This window comes from Halyomorpha halys, unplaced genomic scaffold, assembly GCF_000696795.3.
Source record: "Halyomorpha halys isolate HHAL.00 unplaced genomic scaffold, Hhal_1.1 Scaffold71.1, whole genome shotgun sequence".
Classification (NCBI taxonomy): domain Eukaryota; kingdom Metazoa; phylum Arthropoda; class Insecta; order Hemiptera; family Pentatomidae; genus Halyomorpha; species Halyomorpha halys.
Window position 1 is genome coordinate 683,479 of NW_027107476.1, and position 12,981 is coordinate 696,459.

The window sequence follows — 12,981 nt, forward strand, 5'->3', positions numbered from 1 at the left end:
TACTGAATCACTTAATGAAACAAACAACTTTTATCTATTTTCAATAAATAAAACATTGTTAAAAGATTTGTATATTTAAAAGAATTCTTGTCCTTTATTTGGAACAAAATATAAAACTAAATTTATCTATAGCTATAGCTACAAAAACTATCAATCCAATAAATGAAACAGATGGATATTATTTTTTTTCCCCATCATCGGGCAAATTTCTTTCCAAAAAAGAGATATATAGGCATTTTTCTTCCTCCATTATTTTCGATGTACTCTCTTGTCCATATATAGTGAGTAGTTAGTCATCAGTATTTTAAGGATAATGATTATAAGTATAAATCCTAATTAAACTCTTTATTTCATAGTTTTATTCTCACAATCATTTCCTCATGAATGAAATTTTACAATAATCTACTACGTTTTTCTAACTAATTAAAATACAAAAATAGAATGCAATGATTTTTATGTATGATGTTAAATTTCTATGTTATGTTATAAGCATGGAGAAAAGTAGTGTCTGTTCTGTAAAATATGTAGATAAATGAATTTAGCTTTTAATTATAAGAATAATATTTTGGAATTGACTAAAACATTTTGAATTACAATGGCTGTTGAACAAGTTCCAATTTCTGTTAATATTAATTATTTTTTTCTGTTTTAATGAATCCTTGATATTGACTAAATCAAAATTAAAAATCAATTATGTACGAAAGCTTGTTTTATAATTGGAAAAAATTTAATATGTTAATCATTAACTTCAGCGAGTCGAAGGGGACTAATGGATAGACCGAGCCTCATCCGCCATGCTAGTGTTCAAAGCAGAGAAGATCTTCAGAGACAAACGAGTGCAGAAAGAACATCAACTAACAGTGAAAATCAAGCTTTTCTTAAACAGGTTTCAAATCTACTAAATAAATGAATGAATTATATTATCCTGTTAAATGTTTTATTGAAATTTCAAATTCTTATATTTAGGTTGTCAGTCAAGTGTTAGAAGGTGAAGGAGTCGGGTGGTTAAAATTGAACAGGCTCAAAAAATTGATGGAGGATGAAAACTACCGGAATTTTGTAATAAACAAACTGAACACTACTTCAGATAAAAAAATCAGTCCAGCTGATCATCTTGACGATGTTGTGAGTATTTCTAATTATAACAACAAAAGGTTGAGCATACCCAAAGATTCAATGCTCATTGTAATTCTGTTGCAAAAAAAAAAATTAATTAAATTAAAGTATAAACAAACATTCATTTAATAACATGAATAATAATAGCACATAAATTTAAAAAAATACTATGTATATATTGTACTATTTTTTAAGATATTCTATAATGAATTTAAATTTCTTTTTCAGTGCGTAAATAAAAATGTTTGGAAAGGTATGCTCAAAGTGATTCAAGCCATTGTGACTGGCTTAGAAATTACTTATGCTAACTATGGGCTTGGTGGGATGGCTTCAGCTTTTCAAGTTTTAGAAATTGCCCACACCCATTACTGGACCAAAGATCTATCTGATCCAGCAGGATTGGAGTCTGCAATGCTCTCTCAAGTAATATTCTTTAAATGCTTTAATAATTTTCATTTACTAGGCCATTAAAATAGTTTTAATGTTTTTCACAAATTATATACGAGTGTATTGTTGATCTTGAGGTATCTCATAGAACCATGGATATACTGGTTTATTACTAAGACATCTGAGAATTTTTTATTTTCAGGTTGCTGAATCAGAATCGGTTCATTTTCATTATGATTTACTAATACAAATAATTGTTTTCGTTATTATTAACATTAAATATTTTTTTATTCAATCGAAAGAATTTGCCTCATTTAGTTTTTTATATTTTATCAATGTTTATTTTGTTATTATTATTACAAATATTGTTATTAGTGTTAATCAACAGCCTTTGTTGGAAAAAAGTTTTAAAAGGAATTGTAGAAAATAATTTATGCGATATAGGATTAGGTTGATACTCAAAGCTGAAAACAACAGTTTGACTTTCAATAAAAAAAAAAATTCATGTGTTTGTTGAAGGGATTTCGATGGCTCAAATGGAATTGATCAAATTATGCTTTCTATTGTTAACTCTACAAAATTTGATATTGACAATTTTTGGTCATGATTAGTTCTTATGATTTTTCTTAGAGAATTTCCTACAACTACCTAGTCTTGAGGTGCCTAACTTTTTTTTATATTGTTTGCCAGGGGTTCTTTATTCTAGAGCATGCTGTAATTATCCCTTTCCAAGAGAGACGATACAAGGGTAACATAGTACTCAATATTCATCTCTGAGGTCAGAAATTTACTTCTGACAAGAACTTACAACTCCTCCTTAGTCTCTCCAATAAATGCTTATAACCTTCCTCTTTAAAATTTTTATCGGTATAATGATTTAGTCACCTATATCAAAAATGCCATATTAAATGGTGAGCTGCTGCACCATGGTTAATAAATTATCTATAAGAAGATTGTAAAATGAAAACATATAAATAAGCAAGCAATACCTATGAATGCATCAGAGAAGGTGCAGTAAAAGTATTTATTAAGAAACAGGATTTTTTTTTCTATTTGTTTTGTTCATTAGTATACACCTCCACCAATTACAACAGCACTGATGAAGACCTCCAGTATGGATTGAAACTTGTGGGTGGCCATTAATAAATAGTTTAAACTATTTTTTGGTTTTTCTTGACATCTTCAATTATCTCCACACAATAATCTTTTATGTGTTCTTCATTCTAGATTTAATAACACTTTTTTTGTTCACAGTAACTTTGATGATAGTTTCAGAATGCCTATTAATTTAAAATACTTATTTTTTTCATTTATTTCTAGTCACCAAGCCCTTATGGAAGTAGAGAAAACTTACACTCGCCATCCAGCCCAAGCTCACCAGTGCCTTCTAACTATGCTGATACATCTCGAAAATCTAGTCAGACAGGTAAATTTGTTTTTTAAAATGAACCAATAATTCTAGATTAAAGCTTAAAAAATAAGTGCAATAATCAGTTTTTATGTTGTTTTTTTAAAATCAAATTAATGTCCTAGGACCAGTAGATTCTTTTTGATTGAATGACATTTTCATGAACCTGAACTACTGAAGTACTTTGTTAACATCAATGACTAAAATGTTAATCAACTTGATTGCATTAGCTTTTTCAGTCTTCAGTTATGGAAGATGATTTAATTATTCATTAGGAGTTAGTGAAGTGAAAATATTCCTGTTTATAATTTATGGAACATATCAAGCATTGTTCTATCTTCATTTTGAGGTCAAGGGTTTACTTCAATAACTCCCAATAAATTAACTCATAATCTGTCAATAATAAAATAAAAATTAAAGATGTCTTAACTTTTTTAATAGGAGGAGAACAGATGTATAATCCACCTCCTTCATTTCGATTAATTCAGGACTCGATGGATGCTGGCGATAATGCCCCTTCTCAAACAGCAACTGAAATGTTCAAAGATTTATTCAATCAAAAACGGCAAATGCTTCTATCTAAATTGTCCTCAGTAGACATGGAGGTAAGAACAAAAATTAATACTGTAAAAAAAAAAGTGTACATACTATATACAGTTGAACCTCTTGTACCGTTTGAAAATGCAATTTTTTTTTCTCCTTCATTTCTAAATAATTTTAGAGTTCATATTAAATATTTTCTTTTAGTTTCCTATTTTTTTTTCGTAAAATAGTTTTTTTTTTACCTATAGTAACTGATACTTTTTAAGTTTTCCACCATAATAACATTTTATCAATTTCTACAATTAAACAAAGTAAATGGTTTCCTAAAAGTTCTGCCCTGATATACAATTTTTAACCATATTACCGAAGGCTACCTGGTAGATTCAACCAATTAATCTCATATTGTCACAAGGTATTTTTTTGTCATTGTGAAAAGTCTTATGGTATTAAGCATATTAATATAGTCTCAAATATGTCTGACAAGAGGGGTTTAACTGTTATGTATGTATATTAATTGTTTTTATTAATAATTAAAAACTTTTTAAACTAATATGCTACCACTACTCTGATTCTGATCTTTATTTGTTAGTTTAGCTATTCATTTTCAGAAGCATTTATGCATAGAACATATAAATAAGCATGTGGATCTATATTTAAGTTAAGCATGTCTTACTTTATATTTTTGCATGTTTATTATCATGAGTTATGATTTTGAATGGTCACAACAAATAAACACCATGTCCATTTTTGTTATCAAATGAGAGTTAAGGACTATTTTGATCTTAATTTTTAATAAACTTACACTATACATACTATCATGTAGTTATATTATATCAGTTTTCATTGATAATTGTATTTTTTTAATTGAAAAAAAATCTCTGAAATTTAATGGGGTATATGCCATTTTTTGTTATATAAATCTAAAATGTTGATATGTCAAAGCTAAAATTTAAACATTTCGTTGACTATTATTAGGTAATGTGATTATCATTTACAATACCTATTGATAAAATTTTAAATATATCCTTATTAGCCTTCTTTTTTTTATATATATATAATCAACTAAAAACCTATTGCTTTTGTTTAAGTGAAACCTCTTTACCAACATTGTACATATCAAGAAAAAAAAAAAAATACATGATTAAATTGATTTCGTGTGGCGATATGAAATGAAAGTGATTGGGAGGAGGGAGGTCTACGCTGATCAATTCTAGCAGGAAAATTTTTATTTTGCAATAGGAGATTAGGAACTTAGAGGAACTTAACGATCCTGACAATGCTGGTCTGATTGAGTGAGCTCCTGATCCTGACAATGCTGGTCTGATTGAGTGAGCTCCTGTCCTCATATTCTCCCATTATAATATAACATTTTTCCTTTTATAATTGACATAAGAAATGGCTGTTCTATTTTAATTATTCTGGAACTAGTGTATTCTGCCTTAAGCTATAAAAGGGAACACATGGTCATTATTAATAAAATTTTAATATATTATTTCTTTCTAGAAGTTTCACTTCTGTCAGCCAGTCCAAAGAATACCATAATGTTTTGTTTGTTTATTGGGTTTGATACCCTTATATATTCCAACTAAGCTAGACAAGAAGGGCCGATTATTCACCACCAAATGATTTTTAAGAAACTGTATTAGCTTCTAATTTATTCAAATACCTTGAAATTATAATTTTGGGAAATTTATAAATTGTTATTGTGTAGTTGAACTACTATTTATAAATCTTGAATTCATCTTGAAAAAAATTTATTTGTAGAATTTTTTTTTTTTTTTTATCAAAGACCTGTTTCTGCTTGTAGTGCTTATAAAAATATTTACAGTTGATTTTTAAAAGAATCAATTTTCTTTTTTGCTGAATCGTCAGTTTCTTCAGAAATTATTAATGATTTGGTTTTTAAACCATAGTAGACTTCAAATATATCATACTTTTGAAATGATGTATTTGTACATTGCATATAAACAGGTTTAAATCTTGAATCCACTTTCATTAACACATGTTCATGCATGTCGACAACTGTAATTCATTTTGATTATAGTTTTCCCTATAACATTTAACATCTATAACTCAATATATTTCATTCCTGAACCCAACCTAGAGACTAAATGAATATTTTTCCTCCTTTTCGTTACTCATTTTCGCATTTATCTTCGATAAATAATATATAAATCCTCACTTATTGTTTTTTTGGCACATTTTCTATGTTTCTACAGGCATCATTTTTTAAATATAATTTGTGTGTTCATCCTAAGATTCTGCTGATACCTATTTTCCTCTTTGTTCATCTATTAGTTTTATTCATAAATAAATAATTAGTTATAAATTTTTCTTCTAAAAATTAAAAAAAAAAATTTAATTGTTTCTTCTTAGAAAGAAATTTAGTTCTAACGAAATTCACAATAATAAGTATACAATTTATTAGCAAACGCATGAGCTGTGGTGCTGTCACTCTCTGTTGGAAGGAGCATGGAAGGACGTACTTAGAGCAAGTTATTTGTGGATTATTTTATTTTATGCTGACCACATAAACACCAAAATATGTTTCATAAAATGCTCAGAAAGAAAGCTGTGTCTTCTAGTGGGATTAGAATATGGATTATTTTGCTTGGCAGAAACATATCTTGAAAAGATTTTTGAAATTTCAATTGAAAACTCATTGACGATAATACAGATATTATTTTTTTCTTAAAAATTGTATAATTGCTAATAATTTGTTTAATGAACACTTATTTTTTCATTTATTTCTTGTTTCAAGCTCTTATTATTCTCTGGTTACTTTATTATTCAATGTTCACTAATTAGAAAATTCTAATTTCTTTACAAAATTAACTATCTGTTCAATTTTATTAAAAGTTACTTATGTAACTGTGCAACACAGAATATCAATGTTTAGTTTAATGTATGTTAATACATTTATACGTTACTGAATTTATTTATGTATTGTGCCATGAATTCATTGATCATCTATAAACAATTTAACTATACTGAGACAAGAAATATGATCTTCTGGCCTTTGCCTTTCTACGCAGACACACACACACACTCACGCTTGAACACAGATCCTCTTCTATCTTGAATCTTGTCACCTTGTTCAATTCCTATTATTAAGACTTAGAATATCCAACAACGTGTTATGCATTCCAGAACTGATAATAGCTTCCTATCATCTATTACTGGTCAAACACTTTTTCCACTTATAGCTATATGAAGTAATATATACACTTTTTGATAACACCATATTGTAATTCAAAATGGTGAACAACAGAAAAATATATTTCATTGGCTTTCTACAGTATTTTGGGTCTATAATCAAATATGAGGATAGCAGAAGGGGGGAAGGAAGAGAAGGGATCATTTCTCTTGTGCCTTAGGATTTTAATCTCTGACACTAGCTATATTCTATCTTCTCTATCTCTTTCTCTCTGTTAATTTACTTATTGTGCCTTTAGTCTTTCATTTCCTTATTCATTTTTATGATGTTTGGCTATGATTTTCTCTTTGATGTGTTATATTTATTTAGGTCTTATTTGTATTTCTATTTCATTTCTCATTAATAAATATTTTTTAGTTTACCTGAAACATGAGAAAAATACAAAGTTACTGCTCCTTTTGGATATAGCATATGTCATTCTTCTTACTTAGGTTTTTTTATTTTTTTCATAAGCATATGAAATTTTGTCATAGTTTATGCTTGGCTTTTTTTTTTTAATTAATGTTTTCTTACTATTTCACATCTTTTATCTTGTTAATTACACATATATTAGTATAGTTCTCAGAAATGCAACAAAAAAATTAATAACTATTAATTTTGATGTGTTGTTACTTGACCGTAGATTAATATGAGGAGAAGATGGTCGGGGGTGCGGTCAGCAAATAAACAAAAACTTATTAATTTGTGCCAACTAGAGTGTGACTTAAGTCAGAAACTCTGCTGAGCATCTCTGATGAAAGCCTGAAATTCAGGTCAAAACATCGGCATATATAAATAAGTTTTTGTTAATTTGCTGACCACACTTTGACCATTTTCTCCTCAAACTATAAATGTTTATATGTGATGAAAAGGGATGGGATTTATTTGTGACAAAAAAATCAAAACGTTTTAATTTTTACATGAATATATAATAAAAAAATGGAAATGGTTTAAAAACATGCCATTTTTCAATTTCAGGCGCTTTTTAAATATTGGTTGATTTAACTATTTTAAAGTTTCCTCTTCCCGTTTTAAGCTAATCTTTCAAAAGTGATATAGGACTGTCCAGGGTTCTTAGCGGGGCGGGGAAGGATTGCCTTTTTTTGTGTTATGATCTCCTCTTGTGAGATTGTGGTCGTACATAACCAACCTTTTCATTTAAAGAAATTAAAACATTGGGAAATTCAACTAAAAAAGCTTAAATACAAAAAAAAATTGTATTAATTAATAATATGTTAAAAAAAATAATAATAATAATTTTTAAAAAATCTGTCAATGAAGCTCTGTAAATCCTCAATTTTTAGTTAAAATAGTGCATAAAAATTTCCATGATAAAAGGATGTTTATTTTGGAGAGGAGAGAAGGAAAATGGGGTTTTTTTAATTAAGGAATTTAGTTGTGGTACAATCTAAGCACATGATGCAAGTGACACATGTTTTTTACTTTCATGTTTTAATCTATTTATAGAATTTAAAAATTTCGAATTCGTGTTTTCGACCGAAATACATGTTTTTAGGTCCCTTCAATCTGAATAATGAAATGCTCAAAAATAGTTTATGTGTGTGAACAGCCTAGCTCAAAAACAAAAGGTCGTATGAAACTGAAACTACATATTTAAGGCGGGTATATGCCTTGGATTTACAACAAATTTTTTTTTAAAAATAACTTTCCAGAAGTGCTACTTTATATATTCAATTTTACACACTTAATTTTAAAGTACCATTAATTATATGGTGTATATTCATGTCTTGGAGATAAGAATTAGAGAAGAAAAGGCAGTATCTGTGTTCTGGTAATCAAATATATAAGTAGCAGTAAATAATAAAAATATTAAGTTATATACAGTTTAATTAACAGACTAGGGACGCGATGGCTGTGCATATTGGGGCGTGGGTTCTAGAGCAGTTAATATTTATTTCTCAGCAGTCGGAAAAATTAATTTTGACACTCCCACCTTGGTGTTTAGTACACAGCAATAACTTCATAGTAGCCGCCAAGCGTTGGCATAAAAGGACTACAAGGCCCATGAGTCGGTCTAGTTCCCCCACCAGTTACCAATACCAAGTAAAAGACTGGTTGTATCGAAAAAGAAAGCTGAAAATTATTATTATTTTTTTTAAATAGATTAATTTAACTTATTTAATGTATGTTAATCAAAGTTTAAGGAATATTTTTTTCTCTATCGATTAATAGAAATCATATCTGACTGTTTGGAAGTATAAAAGTGAACAAGAAAAAGGAATTGAAAAGAGTGCTTGAAAACATGAAAATCCCATCCCTTGTAATGAGTGATATCTATACAATTATTTACTTTAACTTTTTATTGCAGTGTTCCTGGTATCTGTTAAGCATGCCTTAATTGAATCAACAGTATTCCAACTGATTATTATAAAATTTAAATCTTTACTGGAATCTGATTTTATGCATTGATAAATTGTCATCCCTATCATATTTACAATTAAAATATTTTAGAAGTTAATTATTGAGAGCATAAACAATATTATTAGTCTTTAAAAATTAAAGATTAGTCTTAAAATTTGAAAGAAAAAAAAACATAAATGCTAATTATTATCTCTCATTATCCAAATAAGTTTTCGTCTTACTGAATTGAAATGGTTTTGATGAATGACCTTTATAGGTTGGTACAGCTTGTGATAGTATGTTATTAATTACATCTATTAATCAAAGGAAAATAAATGCATTGAAATTGGAAGCTTCTGCAGGTTATGACTCTGACTGCAGACTGTTTAGACACAGTTTTCATTCTCAGGACTCTTGAGGATATTATGAAAAAAAATGCCTTTAGTTTAAGAATAACTAAAAATAAATAAGCTTAAAAAATAGATAAGTGTCTCATTTGGAAAATTAAAACCAGCGATTGAGCTATAAATATTTTTCTAACATAACCATATTTTTATATGAAAATTAAACCTTATGGAGCCTCTAATATTATGAGAAATTATAATATTATATAAGATAATATTCAGATTTGATTCATAAGATAGATAATAAATAAAAATTTGATTTTTTTATTAACATAATATAATGATATCAAACACTGTAATTTTTTTTTAAATTTATTAAAATAAAAAATGCATGAATGCTCCTCTGCCCTAAAATAAGGTTGTGAAACTTAGTCTTTTATTGATCTAAAAGAAAAGATATTGGAGCTTTAAAAAGAAAATAATGAAAATTAGAAAACAATAGCACATAAAGGAAGTGAAACAGATTGGTTGAGCTGTTCAACCAACTGCAGAACTAATGGAAAAAAATAAAAAACTAATAAAATATTAGAAGGAAGAAAAATTGAAATAAATGAATGGAATGTTAAAAATGAAATGCACAGTTTAGAAAATATATTGTTGAATCTACACTATTATAAGGCAGTTCATAAAATGCATTTTTCTATGAGGCAGTTATCCTAGTAGAGTATTAATTAGTAACTTCCCAAAAATTATTTCACTGAAAATATGTGTGCCTGATTTTACTTTCTTAAGTACAGAACCTGAAAGTGATCTCATGTTTTGATTTTTAAGTAAATAATTGTTGAAAATTTTTACACGGAAATCACCTTTGAAGTAAACATTGTCATTGGATGGTATTGAAATATATTTAATTTTTTTTTTTTTTATTTCTTTTGTTCTTGATTTAGAAAGACCTAATAAATAAAAATAATTTTTCTTTCTATTTTTTTTTTTTTTTTTTATGTTATAAAATTAATATATGTTTATAAATATTTTATGATGTAAAGCAAACTTTTCAAAGCATCTTTATTATACCTCAATTTTAAATAATGACCTGATTTGCTAAAAGAAAAGAATTATTAAACATTTTTTATAAGACTAAACAGCCTGGCTTTAGCTTTTACAATTAATCCTGTAGATAATGGCTAATTTATCACTACACCTAATATCTATATTTATTTTTAGACTTATTTGATAGTACTACTGAAATTAGAAGTTCAGTTATACAGTAAAGCCTTGATTCCTACCCAATATTGGATTCATTCTGTTCCCAACGGCTATTAAGACCTACAATTAAAATAAAAATTGTTTTATATTAATATTATATCATTTTTTTTTCTGAAAAATTTAGTCTAGTTACTGCACAGCTGAAACTTTGATCCATTTAAGTCATTTTTGGCATTCATGATTATCTGTTGATGATGAGTAATCAATCAATTAATTTTTTTATCCAAAACAGTCAATTTAAATTCTACATCTGTGAATTAAATTGACAAAAAAATATATAGTTTCATTTAGCCATTTTCTAATATCCAAGGAAGTAAATTTCTCACAAATTTTGTCACTATGTATTGAAAAAATTTTGCCAAAAGTTTGTGAGGTCGAGCCTTAAATTATATTCCAAAATATCCCTTGAATTTATAAAGCTCATTTGTGGTTTTATCATTTATTTTTAACATAACTATTTATTCCTCTCTTTCATACCCTAAACCACTTATAATTTATTTAGCCATACATCCTTAAGTTTATATTTATTCTGAAAATTTCCTGTAACATTTTAACTTATTTTGCTATTAATTGAAGAAAAATAATTATAAAACATGTTGATTAAGATAATGATTGCATAATTTTATATTTTTTATATGTATCTATATATTTTCCTTGATCTATGTCTATATCTCCTTCTTTATTCCTATTTATCAAGGTTTTACTGTTCTTCAATGATTTTTTTTTTTTTTAGAATTTTTGTTTTGCATTTATAGTCATTCACCTAGTTCAGTTTCACATTTATTAGTCAAAATAGTCAAAATTGCTTGAAAAATAGAGAAACTATAACTACAGAAACAAAAAAAGATAACATAAGATCGGTACATGGAAATATAGGGAGGGGAGCCGAGAAGAAGCAGTCCAGAAACTGGCTCTGAAGCAGGTAGCATCATCACAAATCCTTCCTTCTTCAACCGTTCTCACAAGAACAACACTTCCTTCAGGAGCACAGTATCTGATTCGGAAGTCGATCAAAGCAATGTAAGTATTATGTAAGAAAGTTGTATTAGGCAATGAGCATAATTATAAATATTTCATTATTCTTGATGTTCTTATTATCATAATCCAGTGAATCAGAAATTTTTTTCAGAGTGTTGTGAACAGATTTTATTTAATTTAAAAAAATTAATAATTATATCTTGATTACTATTATTTAAAAAAAAAATGTTTAAATACCTAGTAAATTATATATTTTTTTGTAATTTTAGAGCTTATTCTCCTTCATTTTCTTCTTAAACACCATTCCATAAGTTTTACTGTTATATGGCACCAACCAGTTACATTTTTTACCTACTTCAATTATATATCAGCTCTAATCAATTATATTTAATTGTAAACATGTTCTATTTGTCTTTTATGAAAATCTAATGACTGCTAAACGTACAGGTAAAATGAAAAACAAGTAGAATTTAATAAGTAATCTACCAATGTTACTTTTTGGTAAATGGTTTTAAAAATAAAACTTTCAGTTTACCTCTGAAATTATTTGTAAAAATTCTTAGCAACTCAAAACTTTGAAAATTATAAATAATTAAAGCTAAAAGTGTATCTTCTTTCTTATTTATTGGTGACTACTTTAAATAATATTCATTTATATTCCTTTTAAATAAAGTGTCTAAGTTCAGAAGGGTAGTAGAAAATTTAGATAAAGTAAAATTTTCGTTTAATATAAAACATTTTGTTCTACCCTGAGTGATAAATCTATTGAATATTCTTAATGTTTAATTAAATGTTTCATGTAATTTTATAAAGAACTAATTTCTTATAATTTTTCCCAATTTCACCTTTTGTTCTTTAATTAGATTGCACTTTAGGAGATATCTAAACTTTTCAGTTCACCTATATTTTTTTCAAAAATATTTATAATTATCAATCAGTAAAATCCAGGAAAATATGTCTTTACTTTTTAAAAGTTAAGAATTTTTATTCTTATTTTCATTATACTATCATGATATCTCCTCCATCTGATCTATTTTGTTACTGTTAAATGTTAAAAATCTTTGTGAATGATAGGAATTAATTTATTAATTAATTCATACTCTATGAATTGATTATCTTAAAATACTGAAAAAACACAAACCGGTTACTAATATTTTTGTGAGGATTTATTGTTAGAACAATTTTATTAATTATGTTTTCCTGATAGAAAGCTAGCCGGAAGGCTTTTACAGGCAATCGCTCTATAAAAGTGACTCAAAATGCACTATAAGGCAACTATGTAGCAAAATGTACTAAAAAGCAACCTAATTATGAAATATTTCCCCCCCTCCAAGTCGGGAATGGGGTGGACCCCATCTGGTTCAATTTCAAGCATAGTGGTC

At 27.2% G+C, this 12,981-nt stretch overlaps 1 protein-coding gene across 13 annotated transcripts in view; it reads left to right on the forward strand.

The window, feature by feature from the left end:
- Positions 1-12,981, forward strand: part of Rab3-GEF (Rab3 GDP-GTP exchange factor) — a 75,372-nt gene that overhangs the window by 44,828 nt on the left and 17,563 nt on the right. For 12 of the 13 annotated variants that reach the window (XR_010842975.1, XM_067045801.1, XM_067045802.1 and 9 more), the window contains 6 exons: positions 753-886; positions 967-1,125; positions 1,345-1,539; positions 2,824-2,929; positions 3,353-3,516; positions 11,498-11,641. Coding sequence is in view for 12 of the 13 variants with exons in the window: in XM_067045801.1 (XP_066901902.1) it covers positions 753-886; positions 967-1,125; positions 1,345-1,539; positions 2,824-2,929; positions 3,353-3,516; positions 11,498-11,641 (902 nt within the window). In the remaining variant the exon portion in view is untranslated. The remainder of the gene's footprint in view (positions 1-752; positions 887-966; positions 1,126-1,344; positions 1,540-2,823; positions 2,930-3,352; positions 3,517-11,497; positions 11,642-12,981) is intronic. The other variant, XM_067045807.1, reaches the window with a different exon arrangement.